At 35.8% G+C, this 25875-nt stretch overlaps 1 protein-coding gene across 5 annotated transcripts in view; it reads right to left on the bottom strand.

The window, feature by feature from the left end:
* Nucleotides 1-25875, bottom strand: part of VPS50 (VPS50, EARP/GARPII complex subunit) — a 140956-nt gene that overhangs the window by 74162 nt on the left and 40919 nt on the right. For 4 of the 5 annotated variants that reach the window (XR_002347039.1, XM_021102384.1, XM_021102385.1 and 1 more), the window contains 3 exons: nucleotides 18733-18775; nucleotides 16928-17026; nucleotides 14699-14839 (listed from right to left, as the gene is read on the bottom strand). Coding sequence is in view for 4 of the 5 variants with exons in the window: in XM_021102384.1 (XP_020958043.1) it covers nucleotides 14699-14839; nucleotides 16928-17026; nucleotides 18733-18775 (283 nt within the window). In the remaining variant the exon portion in view is untranslated. Of the gene's footprint in view, nucleotides 1-3389; nucleotides 3432-14698; nucleotides 14840-16927; nucleotides 17027-18732; nucleotides 18776-25875 lie in introns of all 5 variants that reach the window. The other variant, XM_021102387.1, reaches the window with a different exon arrangement.

Raw genomic sequence — 25875 nt, 5'->3', positions numbered from 1 at the left:
ATATTATGTAAATAAATTTAATCTAATTCTATCCCAACATTTCTGATGGACAAAAGGAAGGCAGTGTTACTCTTATTTTTCCCAAAGTAAATTTATAACTATAAAAATAACTGTGTTATAGTCCACCAATTTTTATTGTACCTGTCACAGTTTAACAAACCAGAAAATTGAAACCTTCTATTCTCCACCTAACCACCATCTAGCTACATTATTTGCCTAATTATTCGAGGAAAAGGAGGTTCTTTACTATGTCACCACTTCACAATTTGCTAAAATGTAATGGGCTTGGAGGAGCTTATACACACAGAAATGCATATGTGAATTTTTTTCTAAAAAAGTTGATATTATTGGGTGAAATTATATCAAGCTTTTTCCCGCCAAACTTACTCAAGTGTAAATAATTCACAAATTTAGCTAAACCAATGCCCATGCCTAAAAGTCTCCAAAATAAACCTGAAACTTTATTACCTTCAAATATGTTCATATGTACAAACATAAGACTATGACATACTGAACAAAATGATACTCACCTAAATTTATAATCTAAAATAGAAACAAATGTGTAGGAGTTCCCATTGCAACTCAGCAGTAATGATCCCAGCTTGTATCCATGAGGACACAGGTTGGATCCCTGGCCCCGCTCAGTGAGTTGAAAATCCAGCATTGCCGTGGGCTGTGGTATAGGTCACAGATGCAGCTCGGATCCCACCTTGCTGTTGCTGTGGCTGTGGCGAAGGCCAGCTGCTGCAGCTCCAATTTGACCCTTAGCCTGGGACCTTCCATATGCCATGGGTGTGGCCCTAAAAAAATTTAAAATAGAAACAAATGTACAGATTTATTGTACTAAGTACACAAGACAGTCAGTGGTTTAAGGAAAAAAGGCAAAGTGGGATAGATATATAAATATTGTTTTTAATAGATTTAAGCCCAATGTGTTGATCTTTGTACTTAAAGACTATTCTGTCTCAAAGAGCATTTCATTTCAAAATCAGACTCATTTCAAAATCAGACTATACTGTGCAACCAACCAGTGTCATCTCTCATAAAAACAAATGCATCTCATGCTTTTAACATCTTACTACTAAAATCATTAAAAACTAGTGTTCTCCTATTAAATTTATAAAAATCGCATCCAAATTTCAAATAGAGAAGCTTATCACACAGACATTTGTGAACAATAACTATAACAGGAAAGATTCAAAGAAACCAACCAAATAACAACTGTCTTTAAGTAATCAAAAAATAAAAGGCAGGCCAAGAAAAGAATCTGAGTTTCTGAATTAACAACAACAAAAACATGATGATCCAAAGTCTATGGGATGCAGCAAAAAAGTAGTTCTACAAGGGAAGTTTATAGCAATACAATCTTAACCCAAAAAACAAGAAAAACTAACAACCTAATGTTACACCTGAAACAACTTGAAAAACAAGAACAAAGAAAACCCAAAGTTAGTAGAAGGAAAGAAATCATAAAGATCAGAGCAGAAATAAACAGAAGACAGACAAAAACAAAAAACAAACAAACAAAAAAACCCAAAAATTAATGAAACTAAAAGCTAGTTCTTTGAAAAGATCAAACAAAATTGACAAGCCTTTCACCAGACTCATCAAGAAAAAAAGGGAGAGGGCCCAAATCAATAAAATCAGAAATGAAAAAGGAGATGTTACAACCAACACCACAGAAATACAAAGGACCAAAAGAAACTACTATAAGCACTTATTTGCCAATAAAGAGGACAACCTAGAAGAAATGGACGAATTCTTAAAAAGGTACGATCTTCTAACACTGAACCTGGGAGAAATAGAAAACATGAACAGGAGTTCCCGTTGTGGCGCAGTGGTTAACGAATCCGACTAGGAACCATGAGGTCGCGGGTTTGATCCCTGCCCTTGCTCAGTGGGTTAATGATCCGGCATTGCCGTGAGCTGTGGTGTAGGTTGCAGACGCGGCTCGGATCTCGAGTTGCTGTGGCTCTGGCATAGGCTAGCAGCTACAGCTCCGATTAGAGGCCTAGCCTGGGAAACTCCATATTCTGTGGGAGCGGCCCAAGAAATAGCAAAAAAAAAAAAGACAAAAAAAAAAAAAAAAAAGAAAACATGAACAAACCAATTACAAGTACTGAAATCGAATCTGTGATTAAAAAACTCCCAACAAACAAAAGTCCTAGAATAGATGGCTTCACAGACAATTTCTATCAAATATTCAGAGAAGAGTTAACACATATCCTTCTGAAAAACTATTTCAAAAAATTGGAGAGAAAGGAACACTTCCAAACTCATTCTATGAGGTCACCTGATACCAAAACCAAAGATGCCATACACACACAAAAAAAATTACAGGCCAATATCACTGATGAACACAGATGCAAAAATCCTCAACAAAATACTAGCAAATCAAATTCAACAATGCATTAAAAGGATCATACATCATGATTACATGGGATTTATTCCAGTGATGCAAGGATTTTTCAATATCCACAAATCAATGTGACACACATTAAAAAATGGAATTAAAAACTATATGACCATCTCAATAAATGCAGAAAAAGCTTTTGATAAAATCCAACATCCATTTATGATAAAGACTCTCCAAAAAGTGGGCAAAGAGGGTAACTACCTCAATATAATGTTTTTACCTCTTTACCACTGAATATGGTGACACACAGCTAACATCACCATTAACATCATACTCAACAGTGAAAAGGTGAAAGTATTTCCTCTAAGATCATGAACAAGACAAGGATGTTCACTCTTGCCGCTTTCATTCAACATAGTTTTGGAAGTCCCTGCCAGAACAATCAGAAAAGAAAAAGAAATAAAAGGTATTTGAATTGGAAAAGAAAAAGTAAAACTGTCATTGTGCAGATGACAAGATACATAGAAAATCCTAAAGACACTACCAGAAAACTACTAGAGCTCAGCAATGAATTCTGTAAAGTTGCAGGATACAAAATTAATACACAGTTACTGTTGCATTTCAACAAACTTAACAATGAAAAGTCAGAAGCAGAAATTAAGGAAAAGAATTTCATTTACTATTGCATCAAAAAGAATAAAATATGGGAGTTCCCGTCGTGGCGCAGTGGTTAACGAATCCGACTAGGAACCATGAGGTTGCGGGTTCGGTCCCTGCCCTTGCTCAGTGGGTTAACGATCCGGTGTTGCCGTGAGCTGTGGTGTAGGTTGCAGACACGGCTCGGATCCCACGTTGCTGTGCCTCTGGCGTACGCCGGTGGCTACAGCTCCGATTCAACCCCTAGCCTGGGAACCTCCATATGCCGCGGGAGCGGCCCAAGAAATAGCAACAACAACAACAACAACAGCAACAACAAAAAGACAAAAGACAAAAAAAAAAAAAAAAAGAATAAAATACCTAGGAATAAACTTACCTAAGGAGGCAAGAGACTTGTACTCCAAAAACTGTTAAGATGCTGATGAAAGAAATCAAAAATGACGTAAATAAATGGGAAGATATACCATGTTCTTGGATTATAAGAATCAATACTGTCAGAATAATTATACTACCCAAGACAATCTACAGATTCAATGAAATTCCTATCAAACTACTAAATAGCCAAAGCAATCTTGAGAAAGAACAACAGAGATGGAGGAATCAAGCCCCCAGGCTTCAGACTATACTACAAAGCTACAGTTATCAAAACAATATTGTAGTGGCACAAAAACAGAAATATAGATATGGAACAGGACAGAAAGCCCAGAAATAAACCCATGCACAGACCATTAATGTATAACAAAGGAAGCAAAAATATACAATGGAGAAGAGAGAGTCTCTTCAGTAAGTGGTACTGAGTAAACTGGACAGCTATACGTAAAAAAAAAAAAAGTGAAATTAGAACTATCTTTAATACCATACACAAAAGTAAACTCAAAAATAGATTAAAAATCTAAATGTAAGACCAGACACTATAAAACTCCTAAAGGAAAACATAGGCAGAACACTCTTTAACAAATAACGGCAATATCTTTTTGGATTCATCACCTAGGGTAATGGAAGTAAAAATAAAAATAAATAAATGGGACATAGTTAAATTTAAAAGGTTTTGCACAGCAAAGGAAACCATAAACAAAACAAAAGGTGACTTACAGAATGGGAAAAAATATTTGCAAACAATGTAACTGATAAGGAATTAATCTCCGAAACACACTAAGAGCTCATACAGCTCAATATCAAAAAAACAAACCACCCAATCAAAAAATAGGCAGAAGACCTATACAACATCTCTCCAAAGAAGACATATAGATGGCCAAAAGGCACATGAAAAGACACTCAATATCACTCATTATTAGACAAATGCAAATGAAAACTACAATGAGGTATCACCTCACACCAGTCAGAATAGCCATTATCAAAATAGTCTACAAATAATAAATGCTGGAGAGGGTATGAAGAAAAAGGAACCCTCCTACACTGTTGGTGAGAATGTAAATTGGTGTAGCCACTATGCAGAAATGTATGGAGGTTCCTCAAAATAAAAATAGAGCTACTCTGTGATCCTATAATCCCACTTTGGGATACATATCTGGAGAAAAATGTAATTTGAAAAGATAATATGCACCCTCAATATTCACAGAATTATTTACAATAGCCAAGACATGGAAGCAGCCTAAGTGCCCATCCACAGATGAATAGATAAAGGAAGTGGGAAAGGGATGGATTGAGAGTTTAGAAGAAGTAGATGCAAACTACTGTATTTGTGTATAATTGCATTACTTTGCTGTACAGGAGAAACTAACAACACTGTAAATCAACTATACTTCAATAAAATGATTTTTTTAAAAAGAATATATGGAAATTAGAGATTTGCTTATCAAACATTTCTTTATGTTCCAGAGCTATTTTTCAGGGTCACTGTCTGAAAACTAGGAGTACCAATTTATTCAGGGAAGGTTGAAAGGTAAGAAAAGAGGAAAAAGCTATAGTATTATAGTATTTTAAGTCTATCTCAACAATCAGCCACAAGAGGAGGATTTTTTCTTTTTTTTTTTTTTTTTTTTTGTCATTTTAGGGTCGCACCCGTGACATATGGGGCTTCCCAGGCTAGGGGTCAAATCGGAGCTACAGCTGCTGGCCTACACCACAGCCATAACAACTCGGGATCCAAGCCCATCTGTGACCTACACCACAGGTCACAGCAACAACAGATCCTTAACCCACTGAGCAAGGTCAGGGATCGAACCCGCTTTCTCATGGATACTAGTCGGGTTCGTTACCACTGAGCCATGGCAGGAACTCTAAGAGGAGGAATATTTTAAGTACTCTCATTTTTTTTGTAATATAGATAACATACATGTCTAGTAACTCTGGTGATCAGATGTAACAAATAACCTAGGAAGCAGCATTTGGAGAAGATTCACAAATCCAGATGTTATAGCGCAAAAAGCGCAACACAACATTTCCATCATGCTTCACTATAAAAATATCGATTCATTCCAAAATTCATTCCTTAATCAAATCTTGATTAACACTTTCATAGAATCCACAGATATGATTGCCAAACTCATCACTATCAGCTAAGATTTGTACTTTCCATCTCTACTATTAACCAACCCAATCCACCTACCTGGTCAAAGTTAAAATAATGAAATTAGCTTATTAAAACCAGCACTATCTCAGCCTTAATCATCAACAATAAATTTAATAAGAATGTAGAGGCCATTTTCATGGAATAGTATAAATCCAGAATGAATATATATACACAGCCTTTTCAAATCTGAAGCACACAATAAAAAAAAAAAAAAAAAAAAAAGATCACCTTTTGAAAGTTGCTTCAGTGCAAACTGGTAAATATGAAAAGAGGCTGGTAAATTTAGTCTTAATTCTTCATTTACTTTTATACCCATCAGCAATCTCTATCACCAATTACCTACAAAAACATCAAGAAGATGATTTTCTAATATTAAAACATCAAAATAAAAATTCTCAGGAGTATCCTTAAAGTATTACTGTGTTATTTCACTTGGATTTAACACTCTGACCACACTGTGACAAGCACAAAGGAAGCAGCTGTTTTGGCATCCTCACAGAGTTACAACTCCGAGAGCTACCATCCCCACCCCCATCTAAACACATACACACATTCAAAACACAACAAAAGGTTATCAATATCTTTAGATGAATGCTGTCAGAACAATGAGCTCCCATCGCCAGAAGCTGCTGGAGAGGACTGCTGTTTAGCTGGGAGGCTTCTAGAATATGTTGCAGGGCAAAACAGCACTAGACCCAGGGAGCTAACCATCTCTGGGGGAGACTGAACTCTAGACCTTAGTAAGTGGCTGGGCCAACCAATTACAAGATCTCTCCAATCTCTAATTTCTTCTGCAGGGACCAGGCTGTACAAAATCTGAATATCTTAGGTACTTTCTAATCATTGGAAACCAGAGCGGTGCTCTGTATCGTGGACTGGATGGCACACATTTGGGCCTGGGGACTCCAGCATTCTGCTTCACATATCTAAACTGCAAGGCAAAAAGCAAATAACCTAGAGCCTTTCTGAAGCTTTAAAAACTATGACTCTCTACAGAAAAAATATGCATATGCTGTAGAAAAACTTTTCTTATACCAAACTAGATTCATTCATGATTTAAAAGGATAAACATATCATGGTGTTTATCTCCCAGGCATTTTATCATCAATACTAAATATGAACATACACATGAAAACAAATGTAATACGTATGACATGAATGATGCCCACCTGGAACTAAGTAACTAGCGCCCTCTAAATTGTGAAATACACAGAAGGGGCTCCCTTACTACCATACTCAGGTTCTTCTAATTGCTGACAAATGGCCTTAATCAAATGGAAAGCTTACTACTCTAAAACAAGGAAAACTTTTATAATTAGAATATATAATTTATCTTTCAAAATTTCAAGAGATAAAAATGTTGTGAATCCCTACGCTGAGATTATCACCAAAAAAATATCTGTGGGCAATATTTTAAAGTGAAGAGGTTATCAAATTAAGAATAGGGTTACTTGGCAGGTTTCAAGAATGACTTTTAAGAGTAAATTACTTTTTGTTTCTGCTGGCAGCTGTGTGACACTCTTTAAAAAGAGGTTAGTTCTTGAATATTTACCCCCATCCTCCTTACACACAGAAAAGAAAAAAGTCACCCAGCAGTTTAAATCACACTAACAGTTTTAAGAGTGCGAAGACTTGCACAGCAGAGGCGTCACCACACCCAAGCCGGTTTTAAGTGACTAGAAGACCCTGCCACATCCAGCCCAGAGAGGGAAAGCTGGTTCTCCAGACAATATTAGCATGCGCTTCAAAGGCACTCGTTAGGCCCAAGGTATGGTAGAAACAACCAAATCATCACACTTAGTTCAACCAAGTCAGACAACTTACTGTTCCTTTCACCTGCCAGAGGCTCCTTCCTGCCATTGCTCAGGATACTTCTGTATCTTTGGACCCAGTCATGTACATTGTGCATCTTGATATCCAAAACCACTCAAAAGTTGCAGCCCCCTCTAACAATAAGATACAGTTTTGCCTTCATAAACCCTTAAAGACCTGTGTTGACTCCACTGACACTATATGCTGGCTAAAATTTATTCCACCTCGAATCATAATGAACATGACTTTACAAACAAGGTTACAAACTCTGTTTAACCTTATTTACTCTTGCTGAGCTGAAATGATTACTTGATTAACAAAAGCTGTTAAGGCACTGCTTTATACTTAGTAAGCCAGAGTGCTACGAAAATAAAATCTTGCATCTTCTCCCAGCATCCATGAAATAGTACAGGCTAGCTTGTTAGTCTGCAAATAGGATAAAATTTCAGACTCTTCACAGTTCTTGGCAATCCAGAGAGTAAATGCAGGGGAAGAAATGGCTAAACTTTCCTTACCTATCTTTTGACCATTGTTTTGAGTTTTTTTAATTACCAAAACTTATTTTTTTATTTTACCCTAAATATTTAGAAACCAATGTACAACTCTTACATAAAAAATGTTTGATAAAAATAAATCTGACAGCTGAATTCTTATTCTAAAATTTATCTGATAAAGCACTCAGTAAATAATATTATTCCTCTAACTGAAAAGGTTTCTCTCTTTGACCAAATGTTCAAATTTGTAGTTTCCAGCAAGAAAGGAAAGATTCCCTCACTTATCTGACTAAATCATCCAAATTAATGTCAACAATCAATAAGATGTCCCAGTTTAATTTCCTTCACATCCTAAATATGCTTCAGTGACAACAAATTATTTGTGATATGCTACCTTCTGGTAGCTGACAATTAAACTATTAAATACAAAATAATCAGCATTCATGTGCACAGGGAAAGGGATAAAAGCAGACACTACTGATGAGCAGTTTAAGATGAAACAGGCTTTCTAAAGGGCAATTTTGGAAATATGAACCAAAGCCTTAAAAATGCAAAGCCTTTGACAATGCTCTATTTCTTCATCCTAAAAAAATAAAGGTGTGTGCAAAGATTCAGTAAAAATATTTACTACAGCGTTGTTCATAATGAAGTTGGAAATAAAATAAATATCAAAGAAATTATTAGTTATAACTATAACTAGTTATAACTATAATAATTATAGTTAATTAATCCACAGGGTCTTTTATATTGAAGTACTGCCAAGACACTAAAAGGTATGTGGGTAATATATTTACTGAAGTGAAAAATTGTTTATAACATAGCAAGTGGGAAAAATGTTATACAATCTGTGTGTACCGCATAATCACACTTTAAAAAGCTATTTGCGTATATTCACACTAAAAGAACCAACTTTGCATGCAGAAATACTTATATTTTCTTCTTTTATCTATAATTTCCTACAATCAATATGTATTAGTTGTATAATTTTAAAAATATATATTTTAAAATCAAACATTAAAATGTATGATTGCATAATTTGAGCAATTATATAATCGACATTCTAACTTCATAAAGACTGTGAATGACATAAAAATACATAAACAGGCTAGTTTAAGAAATCAAAAAAACAGAAAAGGGATAAAGAGGCAGTTAATTCTATAGAAACCACAAAACAAGATGGTTACTACACATGAACATAAATTTACTTCTGAAATTCCACTTTATCAGCACAGATAGTCTATATACTCTCATACTATCTGCTAAGAGAAAATATATTATTTCTTCACAATAGAAAGTGTCCTGATAATTTATGAACAGAAATAAGTCTTTGACTCAAAAGAGGAAATAAGAAAATAAACTGTACCTTTAGCAGATATCTCACTAAATGTATTTATTGACCCTCGAAATGCCATTGAATTACAATTCTATTATCAAGAGATATTTATAAGAATGAAAGTTTTAAAACCTAGGGGAATGGAACATTAGCCTAGCCTGTAGCTGGTCTTTTATGATGTATGCATATGAAGAATCTGTAAAAGTACACGGCACAGAGGAAGTGCTCAATGCTGGCTTTCCCTCTCATTTAATCGAATTTGAAATTTCATTAAGTCAACACTACACAGGTTAAGAGACAAAGAGGGCAATCCAATATACTAAGGAAACATTTACCGAACACCTCCAATGTACCAGACTCTCAGGAGATACATACTGAAATGACTTCAGAAAGCTTTCTCTAAAAGAAACACTACATTTTTCCCCAAGTATTATTACATTATGAAGTTTATTTAAAAAACAGAACTCAAAGCTCAATAAGATCATTTGGAAATGAACAACTGAAAACTGGCTGGGAAAACTGCAGTCAGCTTAGCCAGCTCTATTATCATAAAATTAATCAATAATATCCTAATTAACATCTTGAAATATGCTCCCCAGGAAACTCCATCAGCCTGCCAAAAAAATGCTGAAAATAAAACCTAATAACACAACATTTTCTTTAAGTGATGCACACTTCATAAACTTTCAAAAAATCTACAAAGGGTTTCTCTACAAAGTTACTAAATAAAGAGCTTCCGCTTAGTGTCATTAATCTCTCCAAAAATTAGTCTAAACCTGCAGGATACATCAATGTAAATGCAATCACAAAAAGGTTTACCACTATGCCTCTTTACATTGGCCCTTGCCAGAAATAAATGAGGTTTAATTCTCATTTGAAATTTTTGCTTCTAAGTAGTAATCCTTTATTTGTACTTCAAGATAATGCACATATACATTTTTTAAAAGAGCCTAAATCACCAATCTAAAAAACTGTAAGTCAGCACATTCAAGAAAAACCAGAAAAACAGACTGGAAGATAAACTATAAAAAGAAAAATGCTGCTTACAATTATTTAGAAAATATGGTTTAATAAAGAAAAATAATTACATTCAATTGCAAAATGATTTCAGAAAGTTCAAAGCCAACTAAATTTTTAAACTTAGAGCAATGGTGACAGGACACAAATGGCAGGCACTTCATAATGGGACAGTATGCTGCTGGTCTTAAGAACTTTGTTCTCAGGAGTTCCTGTTGTGGCGCAGTAGTTAACGAATCCGAATCCGACTAGTGAACCATGAGGTTGCGGGTTCGGTCCCTGCCCTTGCTCAGTGGGTTAACGATCCGGCGTTGCCGTGAGCTGTGGTGTAGGTTGCAGACGCGGCTCAGATCCTGCGTTGCTGTGGCTCTGGCTCTGGCGTGGCCAGTGGCTACGGCTCCGATTCGACCCCTAGCCTGGGAACCTCCATATGCCGCAGGGGCGGCCCAAGAAAGAGCAAAAAGATTAAAAAAAAAAAAAAAAGAACTTTGTTCTCTGTTTACCAGAGTAAATAAAATCAGAACACTAATTTTGCCCCAGGTTTCTTTGTAAAGGGAAAAAAAAAAGAGTTCAATTTCATTCTAGCCCATTTAGTAATAGACTGATAATCTTGGAGTGGTTTAAAATAACACTATGAAAAAAAAATAACAACACTATGAATAAGAACAAGCAGATGACTATCTCTTTTCATTTCCAATCTCTCTCTATTTAAAGGAAACAAAATAGTTCCCTGTTTACAGGAAGTCTATCCCTCTCTAAACTCTGATCATTGTACCATTTCATTATTTCATTTTTTAAATACTTTATATATATATGGAGAGTCCCAGGCATATGGAGATTCCCAGGCTGGGGATTGAATCGGAGCTGTAGCTGTCAGCCTACACCAGAGACACAGCAACACAGGATCCGAGCCACGTCTGCAATCTACACCACAGCTCACGGCAACACCGGATCCTTAACTCACTGAGCAAGGCCAGGGATCGAACCCACAAGCTCACGGTTCCCAGTCGGATTCATTAACCACTGAGCCACGATGGGAACCCCTATCACCAGCTAATTTTAATCAGTGCAAAAATGATTCCCAATTGCCATATACTGAAAAATTAAGAACCATACATTCTAATATGGCTCCTTCACAAATCACCTCCCTTACTTGCGCTGTGCCAATTCCACATCCTTGATATGTGTTCTCACCAGGAAAATATATTTCCTTTCTTCAGCCTATTTGTTGAACTTCTAAGGGTTCCTCCTACTTTTCCTCTCCTGATCTAACCACTTTCATTTACAGAACCCAGTTACTAAAAGCATGCATCTTTTCATCAAACTAAATAAATAAATTTATCTCTGGCTTAAACAGGTCAAATATAACCCAATATTATAAAACAAATTAAAACTAGGCATCTAAGACATGTTCACATCCCTGTCTGCTTTTAAGCACTGACTTAAATACTTCCAAGAGGCCTGAGGTAATTTCTAAACTTCCTTAATTTTTTATTGAGAATAGTGCAAAAGAAAGTGGGCCACCTTAAAATGCATCATATTCCTCATCTCATTATTCAGCTCCCCTGAGTCTGTTCTTTCAACATTAAAGAACCTATCACACCTAATTCTATTAAATCCATTCCTCAATAGAAATTCTTCCATGAATGCATTGTTAACATCTGCTACTATTCTCACCACTCCAAACCAAAATTATTTCAACTCATGTTTTTAGCACAACTTGAATATAAACCAGAAATGTACAATTATGTTGGATGAATAATAATATACATGCCTGCTGTTCTTTGTATGTATGTGGGGGTGTTTTCTATGACTAAGCTCTAATGTATCACTAAATCATTTGTTTCCTTAATTTAATTATATATGTCCCACCTACTATCACACATATATAGATAATTTTATAAAAATGTACCAGATGTTTCTTGAGAGTAATTTTAACAAGCATTTATTCAAGATGAAATCAAGAAAGATAAGCCTTTTGTTATCTGATAATTTAAATATCCACAGTTAACTTCAAAAGGTTATTTTATAATCTTTTAAAAGAAATTTTCTTTAAAAAGCTATGGCAAACATCTTAAGAACAAATTTTTGTTCATAAAAATGTATAAGCTAAGTACAACTTTCAGTTCTCTTTTATGTAAAAGCACAGAAGACTTTCTCAAGAAGCATGAGCAAAAACATGTCTGACTTTTAATAGCATATAAAAGTTTAATGGTAACAAAATATGCTACAGGCATACACACACACACCAGATTTAATCAAAGTAAAAAAGACTGAAGAAAAAGCCTAATTTGTTTAAAATATTTTAAATATTTTCTGCTCTAATGGAAAAATTACTAACTTGTAATCAATTGCTTTAACGTTTAAATTATCTATTATGACAGCATCATCTATTAGTGACATCAACACTCAGAATCAAAAAATAAAACTGATCGTTTGAATATTTAATTTTAAAATGTACACTATCAACCAGAAAATATATAAATAAGAAAATAAACAATACATTTCAAAATCACTGAAACTTCTCAAATGACAGTTGTTCTTAGGACTGGATATTTAAAATGTAATTATGCAACTATATCACAGAAATAATCATAAAATTTGTGGAACAGTCCTCATGATTTATGAAGAGATTTTTTGTGTATGTCTTTTTAAGGCCACACCTACAGCATACAGAGGTTCCCAGGCTAGGGGTCGAACCGGAGTATAGCTGCTGGGCTATACCACAGCCACAGCAACGCCACATCTGTGACCTACATCACAGCTCAGGGCAACGCTAGATCCTTAACCGAGTTGGGCCAAGGATCAAACCTGCGTCCTAATGGATGCTTGTCAGATTCTTTTCCACTGAGCCCTGACAGGAACTCTGAAGAGATTTTTAAAGAGACTTTTTTAGCTAATATTAACAACCATCCCTTGTCATAGTTAACTTAATCCTTACTATAGCATTGTAATCACATCCTTCGGGAATATTTGTTGGAGTTCAAGTAAGAATATATCTCCAGTTCCCAATGGACACATAAGTTGCACTTTTGACAAACTCACTGAAGAATGAACATTAGTTTAATTTCATGTTAATTCCTGGACATAATTATAGCAGAGAATAGGTATCTACTTCCTAGAACTGTTATTTTCTGAACTGAAAAAAGAGAACACTCAAGAAAGTTTCCAGTGAGAGACACTGGACATTCTTGGGCTAGAATTAAGGAGACCAAGGTCAACTATGACCTCCATACTGTCAAATTAAGTGGTCTGTTCTATGGTACCACCTTATTCAGACTCTCTAGAAGCATCTGATATAAGTATAAAGCTGATTCTCCTGGAAACACTTCTGTAAGTGATGCTGTGACACTACTATTTCCTAGATTTCCTCGTCCCCAGCCAGCTGCTCTTTCTCAGACTTTTCTACCAGTCCCTCCTCCAGTGCCCAAGCCCTGAATATCAGAAGGCCCACCCAAGGCTCTCCTGTCTTCTTTACTACACCCTTTTTCCCCCAATCATCTTATCCAATATCATGACTTAAAATACAACTAAGTGCTGATGATTCCTAAATCTATAACTTCACTTCTGATCTCCTTAGGTATTTTTATTTTATTTTGTTTATCTATCCATCTATCTTTTCAGGGCATATGGAAGTTCCCAGGCCAGGCATCAAATTGGAGCTGTAGCCACCAGCCTATACCAGCCTACAGCAACGCTGGATCCAAGCTGCATCTGCAACCTACACCACAGCTCATGGCAACACTGGATCCTTAACCCACTAAGCAAGGCCAGGGATTGAAACCGCATCCTCATGGATACTAATCAGGTTTGTTACTGCTGAGCCATGACAAGAATGCTTCCTTAGGTTTTTTTTTATCCAATTGCCTCCTCAATAAGTTCACCTAAATGTTAATAGATATCAAACAGAATTCATGTTTTTTCCGCTACTGAAAAGGCTTCCCTATAAAAGCAAATAACACCACTGTTCTATTTCCCTCACATTTTGCATCAATCCGCCAGCAAGAACAATTCTAAAACAGAACCCAATGCAGTTCACTTTCCACCTGTGGATTATATTACCTATAAATCTATGTTTCTTTAAAAATGAAAAAAATTGGTTACAGATGCTGACAGAAATAGCGTTTATATAGTCAAAAAGACTGACTGAAAGTATGTATGGAAAATCAGCAAATATAATTGCTTAAAAGAACCCCCAAGAAGAGAGTTAAGAGCCTGAAAGAGAAGGATAAAACAAGCTGTGTGAGAGGGTCAAAAGTGCGTTCAGAAGCAGCTGCACTCCACAAAATCTGTACCAGCTCTTCAACTTTACCACTTGTGTGACTGAATCTTTCAGTTTCTCTGAGGAAAAGAATAATGTGAGACAAAAAAACTTTGCACAGACATCCTTGTTTTTACCTTAGTTACATCTTCAAATAGTAGGTGCTAAGAAAAATGGAATATGAATTCAAACACTCAAAGAGATTCATATGAACAGTAATTAAGTTATGACATACTGTACAGAGATCCTTGTATTGCAGCTTTTGGAATTTTGTATCTGTGTTTCCTGCACATAGTTCCACATAACCAAGAACAACTTGAAACACGGTATTATGAATGGCTTGGGTGAAGTGCATATGAAGTTGATCCATTGCTGTCTATGGGAAGAAAAAACATACAACATAATCTCATATTATTAACATAAATAAATCAATAGATTTGAAAGGCATAGGAAAAAAAGCTTTGCCAATTTAACTATAGCACAAAGATCACTGTTGTTCACAGAATTATAATGGAAGTAGTGATTATTTGCAAATAACCTTTCAAATAACCACAACATCATAGTACTAAAGATAAATCTTCATCGTGAACACTGCTCTGTTGCTATGCGTTGTTGATGGGTATCAATGATGGTACCCATCCTGCCCTTTCTCAAACATGTCATGCATATTCACACCTCTGGATCCCCTCTGCCATCTTTCTTTCACAAACCATCCAGGATTTTCAATGGTCACCTTCTCAGAGAAGCCTTTCCTGACTGTATAAATCAGTACTTTCCATCACTCTATCCACTTACGCTGATTTATTTATTTATTTATTTTTGTCTTTTTAGGTCTGCACCTGTGGCATATGGAAGTTCACAGGCAAGTGTTCTAATTGGAGCTGCAACTGCCAGTCTATGCCACAGCCACAGAACACAGGATCTGAGCCGAATCTGTGACTTACACCACAGCTCATAGCAATGCTGGTTCCCTAACCCACTAAGTGGGGACAGGGATCAAACCCGCATCCTCATGGATACTAGCCGAATTCATTTCCACTGTGCCACAATGGGAACTTCTGATTTATTTCTTTAATGTTGATCTCCCTCACTAGAAGGTAAGATACATGAGGCCCTATATCCAGGTACCCAGAGCAATGCACATAGTAGGTACTAATAAATATTTAATGAGTGAAAGAATTCATCTAATGGGGAAAATCAGAAGTTACAGCCATATTTTCCAAGGTCTTTAAACATGTCCCTTGAAATTACCAAGGGTCTTCCTGTTGTATCTTTCCCTAGATATAGCTTAATATATATAAAAATTAACAGTACAATAAACAAGCAAATTTCTTTGTTCCTATTATAAAATGTAAATTGAGTTTAAATGGTTTGGTGGAGTCTTAAATTTACTTCTAAGACAAGAGATCATTTAAGAAAAGAAAAACATTTACACCTATCATGTTTGGCTATTCTATAGATAAATGTATAATCCCATATATGCAGAAATATAATTAATTTTCAAACCATGACCTCTGCTTCAAGTTTTTCAAGGATTCCCTTGGACAGTAAGCATATGTAAAGTCATGCATCATGGGAGTAGTGAGGATATCCTGGGGATAACAGAATCCTTTGAAAAATCTGATAAATGGAACAGATCTGTTTTATAAGAAATGTGCACAATTCATAAAAGTCCACATACCGCTTTGAGGGAGTCATGCTGGCCCAGCTGGGAACCATGAGGCTCCAAAGTTAGAAGTTCTCATTCAGGACTAAGAGCTGAAGTAAAAGAGCCCTAGATCCTCTCCTACTGATTATCTTACAATATACTTTTTAAAAAATCTACAGAGTTCCCTTCTGTGACACAATGGGTTAAAAATCTGACTGCAGTGGCTCTGGTCACTGTGGAGGTACAGATTCAATCCCCAGCCCAGCACAGTAAATTGCAGCTATGACTCAGATTCAATTCCTAATCCAGGAACTTCCATATGCCAAAGGTGCAGCCATTTAAAAACAACAACAAAAAAAAAACCAAATAAAATGGTGAAAATATTACACTTGAAAAACACTCCATAGTTCAAAATAAACTTCTATAATGTTTTAATCATACTAGACACACTATGAGCCTGTGAACAATCGTATTGTTAATACAACATTAAAAACTTACTTTGTTAAATGAAACTTTTCAGCACACTCCATTAACAATATTCAATATTAAGCAATCATGAAGATCAAAAGATTACCAATGAAGAGGAAAGAAAACATCCTTTCAGGAGTTCCCATCATGGCTCAGCGGAAATGAATCTGACTACTATCCATGAGGACGCAAATTCAATCCCTGGCCTCACACAGTGGCCATGGTGTAGGCTGCAGCTACAACTCTGATTTGACCCCTAGCCTGGGAACCTCCATATGCCATAGGTTCTGCCCTAAAAAAAGAAAAAAAGAAAAAAGAAAAAAAAGAAAACATCCTTTCAAAACTAACCTGTGTTTTTCCAAGAAGTCGATAAGCTTGTTGAACCTTGGTGTAATGATTAATGTCAAAATTCTTGCAGATTTTAGACAGAGCAACATCCAACTGTTCCTATGTAATTAAAAGAGGATACAGGAGGTGGTTAAGGAATTATGTTTTCAAGGTCTTATTTTTTTTATTACTAATTTTTTATACTCAATTTTTTAATTAAAGCATAGCTGAATTAAAATGCTGTGCCAATTTCTGCTATACAGCATAGTGACCCAGTCACAGAAATATATACATTCTTTTTCTCATACTATCTTCCATCAAGTTCTATTCTAAGAAATTGGATATAGTTTCCTGTGTTGTAGGGTAGGACTTCATTGCTTATCCACTCTAAATGTAATTAAGACTAATTTCTTACTTTTAATATCTAAACACACTTAGTACCATACTGGATTTAATACTCAAAAAAACTTAAATAAAAATGTAAATAAATGTACCAACTTTGTTTATGGCTCTCTATTTCAATGATTTCATTTTAAAAATAACAATTTCCCATACAAGCACAGAATAATATTGCATATTAAGAATGAAGAAAACTGACCTTTCAAAAAAAAGTCCTCATTAAAATATTCAGGTGATTATTTATTGAAGGTTTCAAAGCAGCTCTAGTCATATTTATCAAATAAACAAACTGTCATTCTTACAATTAGGAAATAATTGCATTTATGAGCAAAAACTACTTTCCCAAAAGGTCATTTGAAAGCCCAACCTCAAGTTTTGGCTTTTTTGGCCGTGCCTCCGCAGCATGTAGAAGTTCTCAGACCAGGGACAGAATCCATGCCATGGCAGTGACTGGAGCCACTGCAGTGACAATGCTGGATCCTTACCTGCTCTGCCATAAAAGAATTCCCAGCCTCAACTTTTATAAGTGTTCTCATCAGGAAAACAATAAAATAAAACACCAGAAGAAATAAAAGAATTCCTTTTTTTTTTTTTTTTTCTTTTTAGGGCCATATCCACAGCATATGGAAGTTCTCAGGTTGGGGTCCAATCAGGGCTGCAGCTACTAGCCTATGCCACAGCCATGGCAACACCAGATCCAAGCCATGACTATAACACTGCAGCTCACAGAAACACCAGATCCTTAACCCACTGAGGGAGGCAAAGGATCAAACCCATGTCCTCATGGATTCTAGTTGGGTTCATTACCACTGAGCCACAACAGGAACTCCAAAATCAAATAATTCTTTTTAAATTTATTTAAATGAACACTCTGCTTTTGCGAAGATTGCTGAGGAAAGAGATGAACTCTGAATAAATGTAGGCGGGAAATCAAGACTTTATACTCACAATGACATATCTTTTCCTTTCTAGTTTCCACATTTTTGATGAATTACATACGATATTACTACAAAGTTTAGGAATTCAGGAGGGTTATCATCAGCCAAAAATTACTCTTATATAAATAAAATCACTAAACTAAAAAGAAGTAGATGATAATCAAAAAATAATATATGGTAAGTATTTTGGCTATAATTTACATGAGAACAGACCTGCGACTAACAGTTTAGGGATCTTTCTGGTAATATCTTTTCTGGAATATGGTAATATTTTCAAATACTTCTTTAAGATCCCATAATTCCCAAAGTATTATTGAGAGTATAAATAAATTAACATTAACTTGACCATGCACAGATATTCCAAAGGAAAAACACTAAATGTAATAATCTAGAAACACTGGCAATGACATGAAAGTCAAAACGTAAGATGCATCTATGCTATTCAAAATCTTCTGAAAAGAAAAACTCTTAAGAAATAATCCTTCTTACCTCAATTTGTTCTAAAGTATCTTGCAGCTTTGAATTCAGCTCACTATCAAATAAAAGAATTAGGTGTGTCAATCTCTAAAACAGACAAACTAAGTGCTAAATAAATACATGCTAGTTCGATATATAGTTAAAATTAAAAAATCAACAGTATGAGCAGTGAGTTGAGCCATTGACTATTATAGACAGTGCAATAGGAAAGAAAAATAAATAAAAGGAAGAAATAAATGTCATCACTAGCAGCAACAGGATTGTATGGGTAGAAAATCTAAGAATTAAATATTCACAGCAAGTTTTAAAGATAGTTTAGTATAGATGAAAAGTAAAATGTCAAAAATAAAATTTAAATCTCTATATATTAAGAACAAAAAATGAGACAAAATTTTTTTAAATATCATTTCAAAAACCCAAATACCTAGAAATATATCTAATAAAAACATTCAACACAAAATAGAGCTAAAATAAAAAAGACTTACACAGAGTAAAATGTTCAACACAGTTGCTATCAGTTCTCACCACAATGACCTCGTGGAATAAGTGAAATTCTAATCAAAATCCTTGCAGGGTTTTTACCATAAAAACTGACAAGCTGCTTCGAAAATTTACACTAAAATTATTTTAGCAACGGCTACGACTAGTCAAGAATACCTTGAGGAAAAATGTTGTATGTGCGACATATACTAAAATAGGCTAAGGCTTATTATAAAGTTACAGCAATAAAACAATGTGGTATCAACATAAGGATACATAAACAGATCAACAGAACAAAATAAAAACAATGGGTAGGAGTTCCCATTGTGGCTCAATGAGTTAAGATCCTGACTAATATCCACAAGGATGTGGGTTCAATCCCTGGCCTTGCTCAGTGGGGTAACAATCCAGCATTGCCACAAGCTGTGGTGTAGGTTGCAGATGTTGCTCAGATCTGGCGTGGCTGTGGCATGGACCTGCAGCTGCAGCTCTGACTCAACCCCTAGCCCAGGAACTTCTATATGCCCCAGGTGTGGCCTTAAAAAGAAAAAAAAAAAAAAAAAAAAAAAAAAAAAAATGCACAAAGGGGTAAAAGCCTTGAACAGATGTTTGAAAAAGGAGATAGCCAATTGGCCAGTAAAGATATAAACATTCACTCCACTGGCATTCAGGAAATGCAAACTAAAACTACAAAAAGATACTATAACAAATGACCAGAAAGGCTAAAAATACCCATCCACAAATGTTGGCAAGGACTCAGAACAAAAGGACCACCCAATTAATTCAATTCTAGAGGAAGGGGAAACTGACCCTAGCTCTTTGGAAACTATTGACACCTCCTGAAACTCAATACACACTTACTCTATGTTCCAGTAGTCCTAGATATGTATCTATCAGAGGTGCATACACAATTCTCACAGCATTATCTGAAACAGGAAAAAACCTGAAGCAACCCAATTATCTATGAACAATTAAATGGATAAACAAAAGTGATGTATTTATAAGGTAAAATACTATAGCAACGAAAACATATCACCTGAATGTCAAAAACATAATTTTAGACAAAAGAATTCAGTTTTAAAAGTACATACTGTATGATTCCATTTACATAAAGTTCAAAACAGGTAAAACTGGAGTTCCCGTCGTGGCACAGTGGTTAACGAATCCGACTAGGAACCATGAGGTTGCAGATTCGATCCCTGGCCTCGCTCAGAGGGTTAAAGATCTGGCATTGCCAAGAGCTGTGGTGTAGGTTGCAGATGCCGCTCGGATCTGGCGTTTCTGTGGCTCTAACATAGGCTGGTGGCTACAGCTCCAATTAGACCCCTAGCCTGGGAACCTCCATATGCCACAGGAGCGCCCTATAAAAGGCAAAAAAGACAAAAAAGACCAAAAAAAAAAAAAAAAAACCAAAAACAAAAACAAAAAAAGGCAAAACTGATGGGACAGAAGCCAAAACAGTTGTTACCTTGAGAGAACAATGACTTGAATGGGGCTTTAAGGAAGCTTCTAGGGTACTAGAAATGTTCTGGCTCTATTTCTATTTCTGAGAGGTAATTACACAATTATGTTCACTTTGTAAAAATACAATGAGTTATATACTTAGGATATGTGACTGAATCTGATTTTTTGCTCCTTTCTCTCTATGTCAGTTTTTTAAATATTGTATTATTTGAATTATAATATCCCATTACTAAAAAAGAACTATGACATCTAACAGAATAAACACAACTATAAAGAAAACATTTTTAGAGTTCCCGTCATGGCACAACAGAAGCAAATCTGACTAGGAACCATGAGGTTGCAGGTTCAATCCCTGGCCTTGCTCAGTGGGTTACGAATCTGCTGTTGCCATGAGCTGTGGTGTAGGTCGCAGATGCAGCTTGGATCTGGTGTGGCTGTGGCTGTGGCTGGCAGCTACATTTCCAATTGGACCCCTAGCCTGGAAACCTCCATATGCCACGGGTGGGGCCCTAATAAGACAAAAAAAAAAAAAAAAAAAAAAATGAGAGAGAAGAAAAGAAAACATTTTAACAAAAAAGATTAAAGTAAAAATAAAACAATAAGAACTGAAAGATATAGTTTAATACACTAAAATTATAAAGGATTTACAACTGTCATCTGATTATAAATGTAACTCTCAAAGTCATAGCAGCCAAAACAAAGAGAAGGTCATAATATTCAATTCAGTGTCCAAAATATCAAAAAAAAAAAACAGTAATTCAAATGAAAAAACAAAAAGACAAAAATCACTTTTTCTAGCATTAAGTTCAGAGAAAATTTTGCAGTCTTGATAAAGAGGACAACAATATTTCATCTCCCAAGGCACAACACCCCTTGGCAACAGCCTTACAGAATATACAATATGGATTCATGGATTCTTTGTATTTGCTTCTTAGAGAGCTTTTTAATGCAAACCGAGGAGATAACACCAAAGAGATGGGATATATAGAAAAATATAAATATATAAAATCCAAAGCAATTTGTCAGTAAAGATCAATAATAACAGAAGTATCCAGTTTTTGATGATCTTGAAGTTAAACATCCAAACATGTATAAGAATTAGACCATTTTCTACAAATATTATTTATCATAAGTATGCTTGCAATTAAGGTTGAGAGTTGAAGATTATATTCTCTAGTAAAAACTGAAAAAAAAGAAATCTGTATCATTTGACAACCATCAGTGTAGGATTAACACTTTATTTTACAAATTATAGTCTTGGACCAATGGAACAGAATAGAGAACCCGGAAATAAATCCTGACACCTATGGCCAATTAATCTTTGACAAAGGAGGCAAGAACATAAAATGGGAAAAAGAAAGTCTATTCAGCAAGAATTGCTGGGAAAACTGGACAGCTGCATGCAAATCAATCAAACTAGAACATACCCTCACACCATGCACAAAAATAAACTCAAAATGGCTGAAAGACTTAAATATAAGACAAGACACCATCAAACTCCTGGAAGAGAACATAGGCAAAACATTCTCTCACATCAACATCATGAATATTTTCTCAGGTCAGTCTCCCAAGGCAACAGAAATAAGAGCAAAAATAAACCCATGGGACCTAATCAAACTGACAAGCTTTTGCACAGCAAAGGGAACCAAAAAGAAAACAAAAAGACAACTTACAGAATGGGAGAAAATAGTTTCAAACAATGCAACGGACAAGGGCTTGATCTCTAGAATATACAAGCAACTTATACAACTCAACCACAAAAAAGCCAACAACCCAATGGAAAAATGGACAAAAGACCTGAAAAGACTGTTCTCCAAGGAAGATATACAGATGGCTAACAAGCACATGAAAAAATGCTCAACATCACTGATTATTAGAGAAATACACATCAAAACTACCATGAGATACCACCTCATACCAGTTAGAATGGCCATCATTAATAAGTCCATAAATAACAAATGCTGGAGGGGTTCTGGAGAAAAGGGAACCCTCCTACACTATTGGTACAGCCACTATGGAGAAGAGTATGGAGGTACCTTAGAATCTATACATAGAACTACCATATGACCTAACAGTCCCATTCTTGGGCATGTATCTGGACAAAACTTTCCTTAAAAAAGACACATGCACCCGCATGTTCATTGCAGCATTATTCACAACAGCCAAGACATGGAAACAACCCAAATGTCCATCAACAGACGATTGGATTAGGAAGATGTGTTATATATACACAATGGAATAGTACTCAGCCATAAAAAGAACAAAATAATGCCATTTGCAGCAACATGGATGGAACTACATAGAGACTCTCATACAGAGTGAAGTAAGTCAGAAAGAGAAAGACAAATACCATATATCACATCACTTATAACTGGAATCTAATATACAACACAAATGAAAGTTTCCACAGAAAAGAAAATCATAGACTTGGAAAATAGACTTGTGGCTCCTGGGGGGAGAGGGAGGGAGTAGGATCGGGAGCTTGGGGTTAATGGATGCAAACTATTGCTCTTGGAATAGATTCACAATGAGATCCTGCTGTGTAGCATTGAGAATTATGTCTAGATACTTACACTGCAACATAACAATGGGAGGAAAAAGTATGTATACTTGTATGTGTAACTTGGTCCCCATGCTGTACAGCAGAAAAAGATAAAAATAAAAAAATTACAGGAGTTCCCGTCGTGGCACAGTGGTTAACGAATCCGACTAGGAACCATGAGGTTGCGGGTTCGGTCCCTGCCCTTGCTCAGTGGGTTAAGGATCCGGCGTTGCCGTGAGCTGTGGTGTAGGTTGCAGACGCGGCTCAGATCCTGCATTGCTGTGGCTCTGGCGTAGGCTGGTGGCTACAGCTCCAATTCGACCCCTAGCCTGGGAACCTCCATATGCTGCGGGAGCGGCCCCAGAAATAGCAAAAAGACAAAAAAAAAAAAATTACAGAGTCTCTAAGCAAGATTTATGTCTGAAAAATAGCCACAGACGTAAATGTAGGTTAAGGAAATATTTGTAAGCAGGAGTGAGATTTTCCTTAAAAAAAAAAAAAAAAAATATTCTGTTACAGTCTCTGTCCAAAAAAGAATAAATGAAAAAAAATAGGAATGAGCGCTAAAGGCCTCAAAATTATACCCCCAAAAGGATAGCTATGATAGTGCCTTAGCATTTAGCAAAATTTAAATAATTCCTTATCCCATCCAATTAAAAAAAAAATCAGTTATCTAATTTCCAGAGTTGTTCCTTCTCTCATGTTCTCTTTTGATTCATATCACCACCCATTCAATCCAAGCTGGAAATTTCAAAGGCATCTTTAATCCTTCCCTCTCTTCATCTATAACTGGTAATCAGATCCTGATGATTCTACCATTTCTATGTTTCTCCATTCTCAATTTTGTGTACTAATTGAAGCATTATCACTTAATAATCTACTAATGAATCTCTGCAGGCAACACACACATCCGACCCTTTAATTTATCCATCCATTTATTAGATAAACACCATCGACTTTCTGCATACCAAACATTGTACAACATCCTCCAGAAAGCTTTCAGAGATAGCTTCAAGCAGGGATCCAACTTCAGATTGGATTTGGTCAATATTCTGTTTCCTTTGGCAGACAGTGTTTTCAAACAGTCTGTATGTGCAAAGTTTTAGGCAAGGCCTTATTGTCCTGTGAACCTGAACATTTCTAGCAGCTTCATATGTATGTTTCCTGCCTGGTCCCTAAAGACATCTGTGTTTGAAGCTTCTAAGTAAAGCAGAAATAAAAATCACATTAATCCACTGCTTTAAAGTCTTTGGTGGCTCCCCATTAAGCCAAGGATAAAACCTCAAATTAGCAAGGGACATAAGACTCAACAACTGACATGAAAAATTAGCTTCCCATTCATTTTTCTGTGCCTCTGTAGTTGACCTTTGAACCATAAGGATTTGAACTGTGCTGGTCGATTTATAAGCAGATTTTTTTCAATAGTAAATACTACAGTACTACATGTTCCTCAGATGGTTGAATCCTCGGCTGCAGAACTGCAAATACAGAGGACCAACTATAAGTTCAGACATGATTTTCAACTGAGCCAAGGGTTAGCTTTGAGGGTTCAAGGGTCAACTGCATTGCAGTCTATGTGCAATTCCCCAAACAAACCTCAGGCTTTCACACCCCCTGTTCTTGCATATAATGTTCATAATAAACAGAAAATACCTTCTCCTCTCCTCACTCACAAGTGTCTATCTTTTCAGGTCCAATCCAAATAACTTTTCTGCGAAGTCTTCCTCTGCTGACTGTTCCCTTAAGTTTTACAATCTGTTTACAGCACCCTTAATTCCAGTAAGAATATCTGTGACTATTTGTCTAAGCAGACTGTGGCTTATTCCCCAGTGACTCCTCAGGACTAACCAAACTAACTGCCTCACTCAGAGCAGGTAATAAATAATCTGCTGTATCAAATTTGCAAATCAAACAAAACTGGCAAATTTTACCATTATTCCTTTAGCCCCCATTTTCTACTTAAGTGTAAAAAAACTATAGAGCGAGAAAAAACAGAGAGAAGAATGTTTTAGAAGAAAAAAGAACCAGGCTAGACTGTGGGTTCACAGGTGCCTTATTAAAAAGAAGAAATAAGCAGAGCTGCAGCTGGTACTCCTCTATCACATGGGGCTCAGAAGTTCATGTAAGGCTTAAGCCAGAGATACAGCTATGGAGAAGCAAGAACACCTGCAATAACAATTATCAGGACTGGTAAACATACTTTTTCAGGGAATATTTTGAGTTTGGAGGAAAAAAAAAGGAATATATCTAAACTAATTCATAGGTGAGAGTTAATGACTTCAGCTTATCCACTGAAAAAGATGGGCTTTAGAATTTATTTAGAATGTTATCATAAATCTAGGTGTCTTATTGCTTCTATTATTTAAGGTTAAAATGATTTTACAGCCTACATATAAAGATACATACAAACACAGTAATAAAAATAGTACGCAGAAAATTTTAAATATAAAATTTTGGTTTTATTAAAAATTTGCTTTCAAAACCTACAACCAAAAAAAAAAAAAAAAAAAAAAAATGGAGTTCCCGTCGTGGCGCAGTGGTTAACGAATCCGACTAGGAACCATGAGGTTGCGGGTTCGATCCCTGCCCTTGCTCAGTGGGTTAACGATCCGGCGTTGCCGTGAGCTGTGGTGTAGGTTGCAGACGCGGTTCGGATCCCGCATTGCTGT

This window comes from Sus scrofa, chromosome 9, assembly GCF_000003025.6.
Source record: "Sus scrofa isolate TJ Tabasco breed Duroc chromosome 9, Sscrofa11.1, whole genome shotgun sequence".
Classification (NCBI taxonomy): domain Eukaryota; kingdom Metazoa; phylum Chordata; class Mammalia; order Artiodactyla; family Suidae; genus Sus; species Sus scrofa.
The sequence above is the reverse complement of the archived record's forward strand: the minus strand, read 5'-3'. Positions and strand labels throughout refer to the sequence as shown.